The 18,346-nt window shown below is 38.9% G+C and overlaps 1 protein-coding gene across 1 annotated transcript in view; it reads right to left on the bottom strand.

The window, feature by feature from the left end:
- Window positions 1–18,346, bottom strand: part of bbs9 (Bardet-Biedl syndrome 9) — a 208,704-nt gene that overhangs the window by 4,524 nt on the left and 185,834 nt on the right. Inside the window, exon 21 of the mRNA XM_061717987.1 lies at window positions 13,031–13,280. Within this exon, the coding sequence (XP_061573971.1) occupies window positions 13,031–13,280 (250 nt within the window). The remainder of the gene's footprint in view (window positions 1–13,030; window positions 13,281–18,346) is intronic.

The following is an 18,346-nucleotide window of genomic DNA, read 5'->3' as shown; positions in this document are numbered from 1 at the left end:
AGCGTTATTACAACAGTAGTACTATTATTGCTATTTTATTCGTTTTGTATTAATAGGACTAATTTGGACTGAGTGAGCTGGAAACTAGAAATGCCTTATGACAAGATTTGTTGTGATTTGGAGCTTTATGCAAACTTTATGCATAAACTGAACTGAATTGAACTGAATGGAGTTTAGGTACAATAGTCTGCATCACATCGGCACTTCAAAGACACCAGTTACGGACACCAGTGGTAGTAACTGCAACACTTGTAGGTGCCAATATATTTAAAACAGTACTAGAGATTAATGTTGCATAGGAGGTCACTACAAAAGTGAAATGCAATAAGTCTCAAGGGCAAGGAGCATTGATTATTGGATTTGTTTCCCCGGCAGATGACCTGCTAGCTTTCCATATGAACATGTGATTCAGAATGCAGACAGATAAGACAGATGTAATGATCCAGTTGGAGTATAAAATTAGAAATTATATGTAAGAAATTAGGTATGTAAGAAGTCTGCAATGAAGCGTATTGGTACAGTAGCATGTATCAAACAAATGTAGGCATTGCAGACATTCACATGTAGGCATGTATGTAGCATAATGCAGCACAGTCATACAAGTGGTTAAAACAAGATTCCTTTCGATAAGGCGTGAACTGCATCTAAAATGAAAAAAAAATCCCCAACTCATTAAAAGAATTCAAGCATGTGCAATATTCAGTGTTGCAGTTACGAATCATCAGTTTCATTCTTTAAGTATGTACAATATGTAAGTCCCACAATGTATTTTGCATAGTTTTGAACGACACTTTTCAAATGATGTAATACTTGTGACAGTAGTGATGTTTTAATGATCTTAAATAATTTCACTAGGCCTATTTTATTTTGTGCAAGAATGCAATGGTCTGATGGGTCTGAGTGATGTAGAGTTGGTTATAGGAGTATAAGTATAAGTTACAGGCCTGAACTTGGGTCTGTGTGAACCCAGGGGCACAAAGTATCACCAACTTTACCTATACACGTATGTTAAGAAAGAATACAATTATTTCAAATGAGTAACACTGTATTGCATGATAACAGAGAAATCCGGCCTTGCATGGATGTTGAAGTGTTGCTTTGACTCCAGACTGCTGCGCAAATATGGATGGAATCAACCACGGCTAAAAGAAAATACTATATTAAGTTTTCAGTTTTCTATATGTCAAGAAAGTATAAATTGAGGCAACGTAATCAAGTTATTATTTCAGTTACTCAATGGTACTGTAGGGGATTGTCCCAAAATGTACTGAATAGAGTATAATTCTGTTAAAATTATCCCAACTAAAATTGACTACATTCAAATGGTTTTACAGTTACCTGAAAGTCTCAATGTAAAAACTCAATCTGAAACTGCTAAACTATCAAAAACAATATTATCGCAATACCTCCAATAGAAAAATTAAAAAAAAAAACTATGTAAGTATGAACAGGTTTAATAGTGTAGTTATAGTATTCTCTAACTAATTACTGGGACATTTCTATTGTTGTGGAGTTAGAAATATTTCAGTGCATTTTAGTGCAGGGAGTGATATAAAATCTGCAATCTTTTCAACACAGTTATGGAAGTCATTGATAGCCGACTATATTTCTCTGGAAAGAGTGAGATTTGGAATAAGTGATCAGAGGAGCCTTTTTGGAGCAAAATTTGGGAAAGTGTTGGAGTACCTAACTGCCTGAAATATTGGATTCACTGAGAACCTTGGGAATCATTACTTTGTATGTATTCTGGATCTGCTACATATTTCAAATTATTTGTATATATATACTGCACTGGACATGTATAATTTTGAAAATATATAATAAAAAGAATGTTAAAAAAAAAAAAATCTGCAATTTAAACCAAAACTTTCACCTGTAAAGTAAGCCCCTCCCCGGTTAAAATGAGCACAGAAAAAAGGGATTGGTACACGTTTGGATGGCTGAGATGTTCAGAGAACACGTGCAGACAAAGGCCGGGTTTCCCAGATCCAACCTCTCTTAAGGATTTAAGAGAGGTTCAAAGAAGGTTTGAACTAAGAGAGAACCCTAAGATACGGGTGTTTCCCAGATGACTTCTTAACACCGTCCTTTAGTTTCGCTCTTTCAGAAGCTCTTTGGAGCAGCTGTCCGGTTCTGAAACCAAATGAATCGATGCCAGGCAAATCGATCACCGATCACTATCAGCGCATTTTCACACGCAGCACTGCTGCCTAACGCACTAATTCCCTGCTGCCTGTGCGTTATAATGAAAAATTAAGATGATAAATATAATTCAATGACCCTTTTTCATCCAAACGGTGCGTTACTCCGTTATTTCTGGCTACAGTGAGGCTTTTTTTCCCCACACGCAGAAACCGGGAGGAAACGGGGTGGGCGTGTGTGTGCATTCAAAAACATGAGCCAAGAGAAGGCGAGTTTCGCAAATCGCAACGTGGAATTACAGCAATCCCTGGTTTTTCGCAGGGGTTATGTTCCAAAAAGAACCCGTGATAAGTGAAATTCTTTTTACAATTATAGAGGGCTTCAGATTGCAGAGATCATCCCCGCCTCGCACGTATTCCTCCTCTTCTGAATGATGCGGCATCCCGACTCGCGCTGTATACAGCGCGAGTCGGCAGGTGGGTTTTTTCAAGAGAAGAAAATAGTTATGGGTCGTTGTCTTCGCTCTTTTTTCTTCTGGGCAAAAAGATTCTTTAATATAAACCGACACCATTGATTATATTTGAGACTGTAATGAACGATTCATCAAAGGATCTCGTTCTTCAGCTGCTGCTTCCCTGTCATCACATAGGTGCGCTCGGGCTCGGGCACGGCGCAGGTGTCACGGCTGCCTGGACAGCCCGGTCCGACAGCACGTCCAGGGGACTGAAGTGCTGACGCACGAATGCGTTCATAAAAACAGTTCTGCTTCGCGCACGGCGATGCGGTTGATTTGCAGCGAGAACATGCTGTATAGCAGCCAAATTATCAAATAAATGATATTCATGATGATCGTTTTATTTGTGCGTAAAGCATAAAGCATATACAGGAACACACTTGTTATTCCTTATTTTTCTTTTTTTCCCCCTTTTGCTGTCACCAATAAATGCTAAACAATATAAATCTAAAGTATAAAATAGATCAAAATTTGTGCGGGGTGCATTGTTTTAATATCTCATTGCTTGGTGTGATATTGATTTGCCTGACGCGGCTGGATCTGTGAGTCTTTGTTCACTAAGATGGTTGTAAAGACTGGGTCAGCAGCATCTTTCATTTCCTTCTTAATGAAAGAGATACTTAAGCTAAGAGCGACTCTGGGAAACGCGATTTTCTTTCACAGGCTCCTTAAGAAGGTTTGAAAGAAGTCTTTCGCTGTTAAGAACTACTTAACTGATCTGGGAAACCCGGCCAAAGTGTGGGGGATAATCTGGAACGTTGTGAGACTATGTGCAGTTTGAGACACTCTGGTGATGCTGTATACACGAGGAGACAGTGGGTCGGCAATGACAGCAAAAACAAGCCAAAAATCTGGGAGTGGTTCTGCAGCTGAGTTTTACCAGCCACACTGAGGCAGTAGTCGAGTCAGCCTATTATCACCTAAATAATATATTGAGGTCTAAAGGACTGATGTCTCAGCAGGACTTAGGAAAACTTGTCCACGCTTTTATCTTCGGCAGACTGGACTACTGTAACGCTGTTCTCACGGGTCTTCCAGAAAAATCCACCAAACAGCTGCAGTCGGTCCAGAACGCTGCTGCCCGAGTCCTCGCTAAGGCCAAGAGAGTGGACTATAACTCCAGCTCTTAGATCTTCACACTGGCTTCCTGCCTGTCAGAATGGATTTGAAAATCCTGCTGTTGGTTTATAAATCTCTGGATGGTTTCGGGCCAAAATACATGTCTGATCTCCTGGTCCGTTATGAACCAACCAGAACCCTCGGGTCGTCGGGGTCACGCCTACTTTCTGAACCCAGAGTTAGGACCAAACTGGGTTAGAAAGCGTTCAGCTTTAATGCTCCTCACCTGTGAAACAAACTCCCAGAATGCATAAGGGCTGCAGAAATACTCCTTTGCTTTAAATCAAGGTTGAAAACCTTTTTATTTACTGCTGCATTTCAGTAATTACCACCAGTACTCGAGTTGTAAAAAAAAATCAGGGGGGATGGTGGATTTTATCATATGGGGACAGATAATTTGTGCTGATTACAAATAATATAATATATTACAAATAATAGCACTGACCAAAACACCTGCAGAAATACTGCAGGAATGACATAGCAGCAGTTAAATGCAGCCTTCTGTAAGCTTTAAATATCATAATATCATATCATAAAACTGTTTTCTGAACTTATCAATATGCCTCTGTCCTTCACAGGATAAGTAAAATGGATCACTGCAAAAACTCAAAATTTTAACGAGAATATTTGTCTTATTTTTAGTTAACATGTCTCATTTTAGTAAAATAAATCTCATTACACTTAAAACAAGACTCATCACTGGAAATAACAACAATTTTTCACCTGTTTCAGGTAGTTTTTCACTTGAAATAAGTAGAAAAATCTGCCAGTGAAACAAGATTTTTTTGCTTGTAATAAGAAGCTAAATCTTGTCCCACTGGCAGATTTTCCTACTTATTTCAAGTGAAAATTTACTTCAAACAGGTGAAAATTGTCAAATAAGTTATTTTTCTGGTGTTATTTTTCTGATGATGACTCTAAATGTTGAAATAGCAGTAAAACCACATTCATTGATTAAATGACTTAAGGAATGAAAAGGGGGGATGGCAGTTTTACAGGGGGGATGATTTTGACCGTTTTTATTTCAGGGGGGATGCCATCCCCCCTCAACTGCAGTACTGATTACAACAATCCACCTTTTAATCTTGCAGTTCATTTGTTTAATTTGTTTTAATTTATGCCTGTCTGTCTTTAATTAATGCTTTTAAACTCTTTTGCTTTTTGATACATTTTTTAAAATGTGTTTCATGTAAATGATTTTACATTGTCTTGAATATGAAATGTGCTATACAGATAAACTTGCCCTGCCTTAAGGAAAATTCAGACTATTTTGTCACAGCTTGGAACATGACGGGCCATCAGTTTGGGGTCAATTCAGGGCACGTTTGAAGCCGCTCTGGACGGTCTAGTTGAGGGGTTAAACTAGCTCCGACAGACAGCTCAAACTTGGTTTACACCAGAGCATTCCTGCTTTATTCTGGGCTGTGGTTTGAAGATGGGGGAGACACGGTGCTACTGTGGTCACCAGCAATTTGACTGTGGGCTTCAGGCTTTTTCAGTCGCCCCCTCAACGCACACATGTGCTAACACCCACATGCATGCGCACTATACAGCACTTTGGACTCACATGTTTGCATGTGCAAATACACACACACACACACACACACACACACACACACACACACACACAAAAACACCCACATTAGGCTTTTGAAAACACACATCAAAAACCAGGAAGTGTGATTCTTTCAAGCCCTGATGTGTGAAGTCGACAATTAGACTCCTGTTTGTTCTTCCATTCATAGTCCAATCTTAAAAACTACATTTCAACACTGACAAAGACAAATTGGCCAGAAATACATTTTACAAAGTTGTCTGTGAATGCTTTTTTTATTGTAAGCATAAGAAAACAGAAGACTGAGGGAAAATGACAAATCTGAGGACGTCTTGTTGCATTTTGTTCATGATTTTAAATAATGTTGACAATAGAATATGTCATGTGTTTGTTTTCATCTGAGGGTTTTTGTGTTTGAAAGTATTAACAAAAAATAAAACACACACTTGAACGAGTGTCCGTGCACGTGAATGCAGCCCATCTTCTCTCCTTTCTTGAATTCTAAAATAGATACAGACTTTGGCAAAACCACAGCTAAGACAATGAAAACAACTGCATCATTCACCTCATGGAATATCAGGGTAAGTGGATGGGAAGGTGTGTGGGTGGCCGTGAGTGCTTCTTTATTGTTAGCATAAGAAAAACACTTTACTTCATTAATAGAGAGGAATCGTATAAGTATCAGTACACGAGGATAACATATTTACGCAGAGACTCTGATCCTTTAATCAATGACTAAACAGAAGAATATGCCGCATTAATGCTAGTTCAAACAGAGGAGAAGGCGGCAACTGAACACAGATGAAGACATGAAAGAGTAAGGTCTGGAGAAAGGAACAAAAGCAGATGAACTATTTTAATTATTTGTCAAGATACACATGTGTATTAATGGGATTAAGCCTGAATAAAAACACCTCCTTGTTAGGAGGTTGCATAAACTGTAGCTGTACTGCATGATGAACCCTGCACTAAACAGTCTTAATATCAATATGCACACGTGTGTGTGTGTGTGTGTGTGTGTGTGTGTGTTAGTATCTATACACGCAGCGCAGCTGTTGAAACATGACATTGGTTTGAATTATGTCATCAGGGCGAGATGGGGGTCATGTCATTCAAAAGAGAGGCAATTATAACCGGAAAAGTGAAAGTACATCTAACTAGAATTGCCAGTAACAAAGATACGATAAGAGTTGCAGGTTTAATGTAAAACATCTTATTTTTGTTATTTTTTTAAATATTAGATTAAATGTGATTAGGTTTTTGTAAGCTCGTATACTGTGCACCTTGACATATTCAAAGCTGCAGTTGAGAAACTTCCCAAAAATCACGTAACCTGGCTAGAAATGTTTAACCCCTACAGCAGGGATATTCAACTGGCGGCCCGCGGGCCACTTGCGGCCCGCCAGGAGCTTTTATGTGGCCCCTGGTCATATTTCAAAAAAGGGGGGGAAAGTAGTGTTGTCCCGATCAATCGGCCGCCCGATCACGGCATTTTCAAAACTTCCGGCTGGTGGCCGGAAGTGACGAAGTAAGTGAAACTAACATGGTTTACATATCGCATTTTTTTAATTAATAAAAGTTTCAGATGCTTGGTAGCCTTTTCAGTTGGTTAATGATTCATTGGACAGTGTTTGTACATGTTAATCTCTGATGGAGATGGATTTTACTATTTCGGATTTTTTGCCAGTGTTGCACAGTGATAATATTTGTCACATTATTTTTTATTAACCTCCATTGTAACGAGGACTTGTTTACATCATTATGCTTCTAGGATTGGCCTGACATTTTTTTCATTTGAATCTCTAAATGAGGACTTTGCATTTCAGACAGACTTCTAAGCTTCTTATAATTTCATGCGATTGTTTTGTTTTGCTGATATAATGCACAAATGTGTCATAAATAAAGGAGCTTATGGTTAATATTTTGGTTCCTGATTTATAACATCAAACTGGCTACTATGGACTGAAATGCTTGTGCTCAATGCTTAATATAATGTTCAAATAACGAAATGTTGGTGGAAAGTGGTGCTTTGTCATTATGACGTGTTTTATTAAAAGTAGGTCAATATCAACGTTATTAAGTTTGCACAATGCATGGTTTCAAAATGAACTTGCATTTAAAATAATATTTCTTTATCTGAATATTATTTTTAACATTCACAATGACTAAATCTGGAGACAATTAATACATAATTCATATGAAACCTAGACAGATATATTCTCCTGCCCATTCCTGTGCACAAATGTATTATTTATACATAAATCTTCGTCTTTGAGTGCAAAATACATTTTGAAAATCCCCAAATTTTCAGTGTGGCCCTCTCCATACAGTCCTTTTGCAGATGTGGCCCCCTGCCTAATCTAGTTGAAGACCCCTGCCATACAGCGTTCATGCCCCCTTAGCCTCTCCGCTGAGATCCAGAGCTGTCCCACCCCCTGGCCCTGCTGTGCAGTTAGTTACTACGGAAACCCAAGGCGTCAGAGAACAGATACCTGAGAATAAATCAATACTGTAACAAATGGAGGTAAATACGATTTATAAATAATAGACCTCGTACAACCGTCTCACATCCAGTCTTCCTCAAGTGGTGGCTTGGGAATATTTCCTTGAGGCATGGAGCTGCAGGATGGGAGGTTATAGGGGAGTCTGGAACATGAACACGCCCCCCGGCTCTGATTGGAGGAGCGGTGGAAACTTGTCAACTGCATTGGGAGCTGCAGGTGGTGCCAAAGGAGCCCATTTGTTTTCTAAAATTATCTAATATGAATATGATTTGAGAATAGTGGTAATTACAGCAGATGTGACAAAAATACACCTGAGAACTGCAACTGCTGCCACCACACTGTGCTGTACTCTTTTGTTCCCAGTATTTGCAGGCACCATTATATTATTCTGAACTATTTGACACATCTTTTCCATGATTCATAGTGGCAGCATGGTCGGTGAGGTTATATGACTTTTGTACTATGTTCTTATAACTTGTTCTGTATTCTCAGTATTAGCCTTGCCGTTGAGAAGTACGTTATCCTCAGATCTACTCGTACCCAGTACTGGAGTTGAGGGGGGATGAGGGGGGATGGCATCCCCTCCTGAAGTAAAAACGGTCCAAATCATCCCCCCTGTAAAACTGCCATCCCCCCTTTCCATCCCTTATGTCCTTTCGTCAATGAATGTGGTTTTACTGCTATTTCAACAACTTAACTTATTTGACAATTTTTACCCGTTGCAAGTAAATTTTCACTTGAAATAAGTAGAAAAATCTGCCAGTGGGACAAGATTTATCTTCTTATTACAAGCAAACAAATCTTTTTCCACACAACAAATCTTTTTCTACTTATTTTAAGTGAAAATCTACTTGAAACAGGTGAAAATTGTTGTTTTTTCCAGTGATGAGTCTTGTTTTAAGTGTAATGAGATTTTTTTACTAAAATGAGACATTTTAACTAGAAATAAGACAAATATTCCTGTTAAGATTGTGAGTTTTTGCAGTGATCCATTTTACTTATCCTGTGAAGGACAGAGTCATATTGATAAGTTCAGAAAACTGTTTTTTATTGTTGTGTTTTGATGTTTTTGATGTAAGCCCAGTGGATATTTAAAGCTTACAGAAGGCTGCATTTAACTGCTGCTATGTCGTTCCTGCAGTATTTCTGCAGGTGTTTTGGTCAGTGCTATTATTTGTAATATATTATATTATTTGTAATCAGCACAAATTATCTGTCCCCATATGATAAAATTCACCATCCCCTCTGATTTTTTTTTACAACTCGAGTACTGGTTGTACCAGGTCATTATGCAAGAACCGGCAGCTGCACAGGGTCCAGTTCAAACATGGCAGCGAGGATTTCAGTCTCTTAAGTGTGTTTGGGTGGTTGTTGCTGCAAGGTTGTTTTTTTCCAGGGAAGTCAAGAGAAACACATTAACACAGACACACACACTTCCTACCAGTGAAGTGGAACTTCATGTGCGGTACCTTGGTGTGTGTGTGTGTTTGGTCTCGGTGGTGGTGGAGAACGTTTGCTGTCAGTGTTGTTGGAAAAGTAAACAAGTGCAAATGTTTACAAGTGGGTGAATTAAAAAAAAGAAAAACAGTGAAGGCTGTTTACTGTAGTGTTAAGTATATGTATACACGGTTGTGTGTGTGAGCGTGTGTGTGTGTGTGTGTGTGTGTGTGTGTGTGTGTGTGTGTGTGTGTGTGTGTGAATTTGGGCAGCAGACCAAAAGAGAAGGCACAGAACCCCTGAAGAGGAAACAAATACAAAATACTCACTTCATTGTCTTCATTGAACTATTTTAATTATCAATTTAGATGTATCTGTTAATCTCAAACGATGTGTGAAAGATCATGTTTTTTTCTTTGTTTCCTGTCTGTTCTCCGCTATTTTACTATTACATGCTAAAGAAGATCTATCAAGACGAATTTGCAGTGCTAATCAGGGACTTTAGTACATTGGCCGAGACACGCTATTGCTGAAAATAAAAGCAACGCCGCAAACAGAAACAAACGCCGCTGCAAATAAAATAAACGCTTAGCAAATAAAATAAACGCTGCAAACAAAAAGAAACGCTGCTGCAAATAAAAGAAACGCTGCAAATATAAAGAAACCCCACTGGAAATAAAATAAAAAAAACGACGCAAATAAAAAAGCCACAACGGAAGTGAATTACCGGGAACTATTTTTGCCGATGCACCGGTGTTGCACATTAAAAATTACACGTAGCGACGTTGAACACTAACCTTTTCACTTATTTTCTCGTTCGTTGTTCTTCTTATTCCTCGCTCTTCTTATTTCTTCCTTTTCACTTACGTCCTCTTCGTCTTCTTCTTCTCCTCTCACGTAAAAAACACCGGTGCATCAGCAAAAATAGTCCCTGGTAATTCACTTCTGCTGTGGCTTTTTTATTTGCGTCATTTTTTTTTTTTATTTGCAGCGGCGTTTCTTTATATTTGCAGCGTTTCTTTTATTTGCAAAGCGTTTATTTTATTTGCAGTGGCGTTTCTTTTTATTTGCAGCGTTTCTTTAATTTTCAGCAATGCCGGGTCTCGGCCACCGTACTTTAGTGCTACTGTTTTTGCTAATGACCATACATCACCTGAACACGTGTTTCATAAGCATAAGCTATAATTAAGTCCTTTCACCTGAATCAGCAAAAGAAGCAACACGTAGCTGCATATACGGCACTGCAGTTGTGCATAAAAAGCACAGTTGTTTTGAGTTTGTGAAGAGAGTGAAACTAAGACAATTGTCAATGTCCTGTTCAAAATCCAGAGAGAATGTGAGATAAGGGGAATAGGGGAAACAAGAAATAGAGAAAACTTCTTTTTTTTTTTTGCTTATGTTTGTATATCAGTGGGTTTTATCCTCCAGTGTGCATAGGATTATATATTATGAATAGGCCTCATGTTTTTACCTGCTCAGGCCTGAAATCTGCACCCAGGGAGCAGCTTATATAAGGCTGTTAACCAACACACTCTGTGCAACAACATGAGTTGAAATTCCCACACAGCTTCAGAGTATTCAAGGGTCACTTGACAGCACTTCATCACACATCCACGTTGTTAGTTAAAGAGCTGCTTCGACAAACTGAGGTGGACATCATTAAAACGGATTCTTAACTGATAAAGACTTGTATAAAAGGATGCATAAGAAATACACTTTAAAAACTATAACCATATTAAGAAATATGTTTACACAAGACTTTTGGGACAGGGAAACAGGGTTCAAGGAAAAAATAAATATGATTGTTATCAGAAAAGATGCAAACGACCCACACAGAAAGGAAGAAAGTGTTCAGTAACTCAGGTAACCAGGTTTCTGTCCTGTTTTTGTGATAAATTTAGGGATTAAACTTGTGTACAGTATGGCGGTGATGGTTTAAAGACACTAATTGTTGACTTATGGTCGGAGTAAGAATATTAACCATGATCATCAAAAGTTATGATATTTATTTTTCATAATGTAATGAATCATCAAGAATTATAGCAAACTCACTTTACTTGACGCAGTTATTTAGATGAGCACAGGATGTAAGGGAAAAAAAACTATATTTGAATTACCTTGAACATTAGACCACATGGTCGTGTTTTTTTGGTATGAAATGCCATTTATTTCTGTCTGGAAGCCTTTAAGGGTAAGAGAAACTACCAATATCTAGTAGTATATCAGTAGCTGAGCCAGAGGGGGGCGAGGGGGCGGTTGCCACCAGGCCCACAAGCTCATAGGGCCCAATGACAGGGCCCCGTTTTGTGTGATACGTTCATCAATAATCGTAAATTGTAGGCTATAATAATGATAAAATGTGCATTGTGCGGCCAGTGTAGGCTAATTCTTACTTTACAACTGTCCTGAACACATCGGGGCCGTGAGCCAACGTTGATTGGCTGTAACAGTTACAGCCAATTTGCCGACTCGGCAAGTTTGCTGCCATGACGGAGATGAGCGCTAAACTTTAAAAGAGGACTAAGCATGTACAAAGTTTTGAATGTTACCCTGTTTTCCACGTTACCTGGATTATTTTGGGTTATGGAAGAGTCAACTGCCATTGGTGAGTGAGTGTAACCTTCATAAATAATTTCTTTATCAGAATGTTGTGGTAGCCTTGACCACCTGCCTATTTGAATGAGCTTTGTGTTGTTGTCAACTAGACTAGAGTCTATTCTCTGTTATAGAGCTCAGAAATTATGTTATAGACCGCTGTGTCTATATCTATCTAAATATTGTTTTTAGAATTTTAGACCAGTTAGGTTTTTTTTTGTATTTAAGCTGTATCAAAGATGGAACTGAGTCAGTCCGTGACTATCTGAGTTTTCAGCACCACGTGATTGACAGCTGTCAGGCCTGTGTGTGACTGCGTTTACATGCATCAATAACCCTTTTAAAACCCAAATATTAGCAATAACCCGAATTTGCACGGCCATGTAAACACCAATAACCCCTTTGAATAACCCGAATTTGCTCATATTTGGGTTTTTAAAAACCCAAATATGACCCCTGGGTTAGTCCTTTTAAAACCCGAATATTCGGTCATGTAAACGCCTAACGGAATATCCCCATCAAACGGAACAGGAGTTTGTTTTCTGCGCATGCTCTGTTCGCAAGGAATCCTGGTCTTTTGAGTCTAGGACGTAGTTCTAAACACGGAGAAACGCAAGACCACGCCACACTTTTGGAGTGAGGAGGAGACTAATCACTTCATAAATGTAATGAAGGATATGAACATTTTGGCATTTGTAGACGGTAGAAAGTACGGGGATAGCGAGATTTACAAGAAGGTGAGCGAAGCAGCATTTGTTTTGAATTTGGATACAGGAAGAAGAAGCGGAAATGACGGTAATTGCGTCATGATGTTCTCTGTGCGTCGCTGGTTTGATCCAGATATCCCAAATGATTAATTACCATGGAAACGGAATATTCCGAATAACCAAGCAATAACCCGAATTTTGACTGCATGTAAACATAGCCACTGTGTGTTCTTCTGAACAAGTTTGTGACTTTACTCTGCTTTCTGCAGCATCGACCTATAGGCTTGCTTGGCTCAATAAAAGTGAGAATAAATGTTGTTTGATGGGTAGGATGAGGTTGTTCAACGTTAAAATGACTATCATAAGGGCCCATTGAGAATGCTCCGCCCCCTCTGTACTGAGACCCGCCCTTCCTCCTTCCTCCTTCCCTCTGTCCGTCCCACATGATGAGACTCACCGGGAGCAGCGAGACTCTGGACCTGAGCAGGGACCTGCACGTTGGCCTCCGAGGCCAGGGTGAGGCGGCCTCCCTTGCCGATGCGATCGCAGAGCAGGGTGATGTGTTTCTTGAGGCGAGCCGTGTCCTGGGGAAGGCCCAGCACGGGGCCGCCCGTGTGGGCCAGAGACGTGGCCTGGTCTTTGGGGCTCCGGGACAGGCAGGTCCGGAGGAGGTGGGACACGGCCGCGTAGCAGCTCTCCTCCCAGCCCTGCAGAGACAGCAGGTGGAAATAGACAAAGTATTAAAATATCAGCTTTTCAGTGTGTTGTCAGTACTCGAGTTGTAAAAAAAGAATCAGGGGGGATGGTGGATTTTATCATATGAGGACAGATAATTTGTGCTGATTACAAATAATATGATATATTACAAATAATAGCAGTGACCAAAACACCTGCAGAAATACTGCAGGAATGACATAGCAGCAGTTAAATGCAGCCTTCTGTAAGCTTTAAATATCCACTGGACTTACATCAAATACATCAAAACACAACAATAAAAAACACTTTTCTGAACTTATCAATATGACTCTGGATAAGTAAAATGGATCACTGCAAAATGTTGCCGCATTATGTAATAGGTTATTGCATTTTGAGAAGATTATTATAAAATGCACTTACAACTTTCTTATTTTCTAGGAAATGTAATAACATGGTGCATTATGTAATAATACCTATTTTTGTTGTTTGTTTAACAATGAATTTATACAAGAGTGACTTTTGTTGTTTTTTATGCAATTTCCCTTAGAGCTATGTAGCCCAATAAATCTATGTATAAAACTCCAAATCTACACTGCAAAAACTCAAAATCCTAACAAGAATATTTGTCTTATTTCTAGTTAAAATGTCTCATTTTAGTAAAGAAATCTCATTACACTTAAAACAAGACTCATCACTGGAAAAAAACAACAATTTTTCACCTGTTTCAAGTAGATTTTCACTTGAAATAAGTAGAAAATCTGCCAGTGGAACAAGATTTTTTTTGCTTGTAATGAGAAGAGAAATCTTGTCCCACTGGCAGATTTTTCTACTTATTTCAAGTGAAAATTTACTTGAAACAGGTGAAAATTGTCAAATAAGTTATTTTTCTGGTGTTATTTTTCTGGTGATGACTCTAAATGTTGAAATAGCAGTAAAACCACATTCATTGATGAAATGACATAAGGGATGGAAAGGGGGATAATTTTGACCGTTTTTATTTCAGGAGGGATGCCATCCCCCCTCATCCCCCCTCAACTCCAGTACTGGTTGTCACAATAAATCTGAGCATTATTCCCTCTGAGACACCAAAGCTTTGTAAATTAATAGGAGTAAGTCATAAGAGCCGGAGGAAGATATGATGTATATGTGTTAGGTGGGTGAGGGTAGTGGAGAGGTAAAGGTGTGTTGACAGGAACCCTTCCACCCTCATACCCATCATCTCTCCCGTCCCCTGCCTGCCGCCATGTTGATAGGCCCCTAATAAGCCATAATGACAGGTAATCGGCCCTGTAATGATGGTGACGGAGAGATACTGACAGAGAAAGAGAGAAAAAGAAGAAAACTGCGGGAAAGAGACAGAGGGAGGTGGTTGTAAAAGGTCGAGGAGATGAGATGATAACAGAGGGGAAGATATTAGAGAGAAAACAAGATGAGTGGAAAGTCCAAGGTGGAGAGATACAATAAAGGAGACAGTAGAAGGGTTAAAAAAAAAAAAAAGATCTGGAGGTTGAAAGAAATGAGAAAGAAGGAGTAGGAAGAGGAGGAGTAGGAGGAGAGATGGGAGGTGGGTGACCTATTCTTACCACAATATCTCACCAGGTTATCAAATACTTGGGACAACATAACTGCAGGTTTCTGTGGAAACTTGGCCGTTTCATGCACGCGCTCACTGACGCATGCGTTCCACATGCTGCGGAGGAAAATTAAACGTTTTCAAACGGTAACTGCGGACATTTATTCTCGCAAATGAAAAAAAGGAAACAAAGAAAGGTGAACGGGAAGGGGCTTGGACTGATGCCAAGACAATAAATAAAGAAAAAGGTACAATTACGGTAGAAAAGGGAGAGAAGTTTGTTTTCTGAACCTAAAAAAAAGAGACAAGGTTTGTATTATTCACTAATCTTTGCTTAAACCGCTTTCATCACCATAACTACAGTAAATCATGTGAACAGAGTCTCAGTAGGTTTTATTTTTCTTTTCTCTAGCAAGAAAAACGTGTTAAGAGAAAAATAGAAAACAAAACATTGGTAGATTTTCCATAAATGAACAGACCACTGCACCAGTTCCAACAGGAACTGTGTGGATGTGAAAATAAACTTTGGTTAATGATGCAATCTTTTATATCCAATTGTTTTGTTTTAGTGTTTTAAATTTCCACAACAGAACAGAGAAATATTAGATTTTTCTTGTTTCGTAAGATCAACAAGGTCACCGACAGAAATAAGCGCACATGTCTGTAATTCCATAGAAACCCGCAAAATGCATGTTGTTAAAGCAGTCACGACTGAACAGCATTTGAAGAATCAGATGGCGTGCAGATGCAAATTTCCATTTTTAATTTCTCACTGGTGTTACAAAAAAGTTCTACGTAACAAGAGCACACGGGCGTGAAGAAGGGGATTTTTTTGCCAATTGTTAAAATGCTTTTACCCTCTAATATTTCAGCAGGATAAAAAGCTTTTGTTTCTTCCTTTTTAGTCATTCTAAAGATCCTAACTTAAAGTTGACATAAAAGAGTGTAAAGATGGCTATATCTTGGTCGTTAGTGTGCTTTTTAAAAATGACAGAGAAGGTCTCCATTTAATGTTTCTTGTTCTTGAACAGCATGACTGCGTGATGAATAGTGATTTGGGGTGTGTAGGACCCAGATGCTCCAAAAACACTTGATTTATTTAAATCAAAAGCGCTGCTGAGCAGGATGCGAAACAAAACAAGAGCCCAGACTTGAAAAAAACAGAATTAACCATGCAGAATTAACCATGCAGAGAAACATGATGGGAAGAACAGCACAGACCAGCAGGGAGCAAGAGAAAGAAAAGACAAAAAATACTCAGGGGACTTGATGAGACACAGGTGCAAACAATCAGGGCAGATGGAACAAGGGGAACTCAAGACAAAACTCGGGCCACGTTTACACATACCCGGGTATTTACAAAAACGGATATTTCCCTCTCTACGTTTTGAAAAATACCATCATTTACACGAACCTGCATAAATACGCTGTTAAGGTGCTATGAGCAGCCAAACCTACAGGGGGCAGTGTAACGAGAAGATAAAGTCATGCTAGCCAATCAGAATCCTGGAAAAAAACGTTGACAAATGACACGAGTAACTTCCAGTTACTTCCAAGATGAACGAGAGTCTTTCGTTTGGAGTGACAGAGAAGTGGAGTTACTTTTAAGTGTGACTTTAGAATATAAAACAGGTAAAATACAAGAAAATAATGTGACGTTCTGAAGCCTGAATGTCCGTTTCTCTCTGTTTACAAGCGAACGTGAAGACGGAGTTTTTGAAAATCTCCACTTTGGCTGGAGTTTTCAGAAATGATGGTTTTTGGTGACTTTGAGCTTCGTTTTCGTGTAAACGAACGGCCAAAACGCATGAAAACACCTCCATTTTTGCTACGTGTAAACAGGGCCTAAAACACAAGGACACAGGTTTTCAAAATAAAACGGGAACATAAATCCAAAAAGTGTGACAGATGTGGACTGACAGATGATATTGTATCTGGATTATTTTCAGGAAGCTGAACAAAGTGACACATATTTAGTAGATTGTCATGGATATTGCTCAACCTTGTTCCCAAACAGACAAGCAAAGGGTCAGAAAGCAATCTCTAAGTCCCGACATTCTGTGCAACTTCTGTGTTTAATCAGTTTTAAATATGACTGATTACAGTAATTGCACACGCGACATTATAATCTTCCTAAAGTACAACCATAAATTCTGAATTGTTAATAGGTTTGACCTTTTAACAGACACACAATAGGCAAAAGACAAATATGTACTGATGTTCAGAGCATATTTTTTGTGAGAGGAATTTGTTCTAATGCTCATATTACATTTTATTTTTGCTTAAAATTTATGCTTTTCCCCTTATAAAACAAAGTCCCTGCGTGTGTGCAATAACTATCTGCTTAACTTCCAAACAATGTTTCGGCCTTCAGATTTACTGCTCTCCAGTTTCAGGCCTTCTCATTGCCCTTAGACTTCCTCTTTGCGCTCATAAAACCTTCTCCATTGTATTTTCATATTTGTTCTCAGATACCTGTGAAACAACCCTTTTAAAAGATGGCTGAATAAGCAGCTGAAGTTACTGTGTATTCCAAGTAGAACAAAATGAAAAGTAAATTACCAAGACAAATGTTAAGGTTTGTTTGAGCACAATAAGAAAAAAAAGAAGCATGGCAGCATGACTTATATACACTAGAATGAAAACGTAGTGAATCATAATGCTGTAGTCGACCAGGCAAAGTCCAAACGTGAATTTTCTAAAGAAGAGTGGGATAAAATTCCTCCAGACTACAGACCAAATTTACTTCAGGTTATTGCTGCTAAAGATATTCTACAAACTGAACCACAGGGTTAAATGTGGCTTAGTTTATGTTTCATCAATAAACTCTGTATCATGTCAGTGTTGTTGCCCTCAGCCCAACACGATTATGGGCCAATCCCAATACACCCCCTACTTTCTACCACTACCCCTAAAAATGAAGCCACAGATTTGAGGGCACTTGAAATCTTCCCAGGGCCCTGTCCCAATACTCCCACTACTTCTACTTTTCAGCACCACCCCTAAATTTTGCGTGCTACGTCACTGCGTGGTTTACGTTCGGGTACGTAAGCGACTGCGTAGTTACGTTTGCACATACGTCACACCATATCAGGAAGCTGAGAGCCAAAAGCTGTTTTAATTTCAGCCGTAGCGCTGTTAATATGCCACTTTATTAAGTTTTAATATTTTTTGCGTCGCCGCGTAACATACGCCGTAGGCTCTGCGTTGGTTTAACGCGGAACCATAAATCAGCCTTTATTCTGGCGAGGTTTGAAAGAGACTTCGCAACAACGATTATGTACATTCACTGAGTGAATATTATGAAAGTAAAATATATATTTCTCGCTAGAAAAGTAATGAAAACGCATTTTTATGCAGAAACTAACTCAAAATATTGATTTTATTCACTAAAAAATAAGAAATGTCCGCCATGTTTTTTTGTTTTTTTTTATTCAGTCCGTAAATGACGACGAAAATCATTCTGGGAAATTTTTCTGGCCCTCGGTCAACTAGGGTGCATCA

The sequence above is a fragment of the Cololabis saira genome, chromosome 3 (genome assembly GCF_033807715.1).
Source record: "Cololabis saira isolate AMF1-May2022 chromosome 3, fColSai1.1, whole genome shotgun sequence".
Lineage (NCBI taxonomy): Eukaryota > Metazoa > Chordata > Actinopteri > Beloniformes > Belonidae > Cololabis > Cololabis saira.
This window is presented reverse-complemented; position numbering and strand designations above follow the sequence as displayed.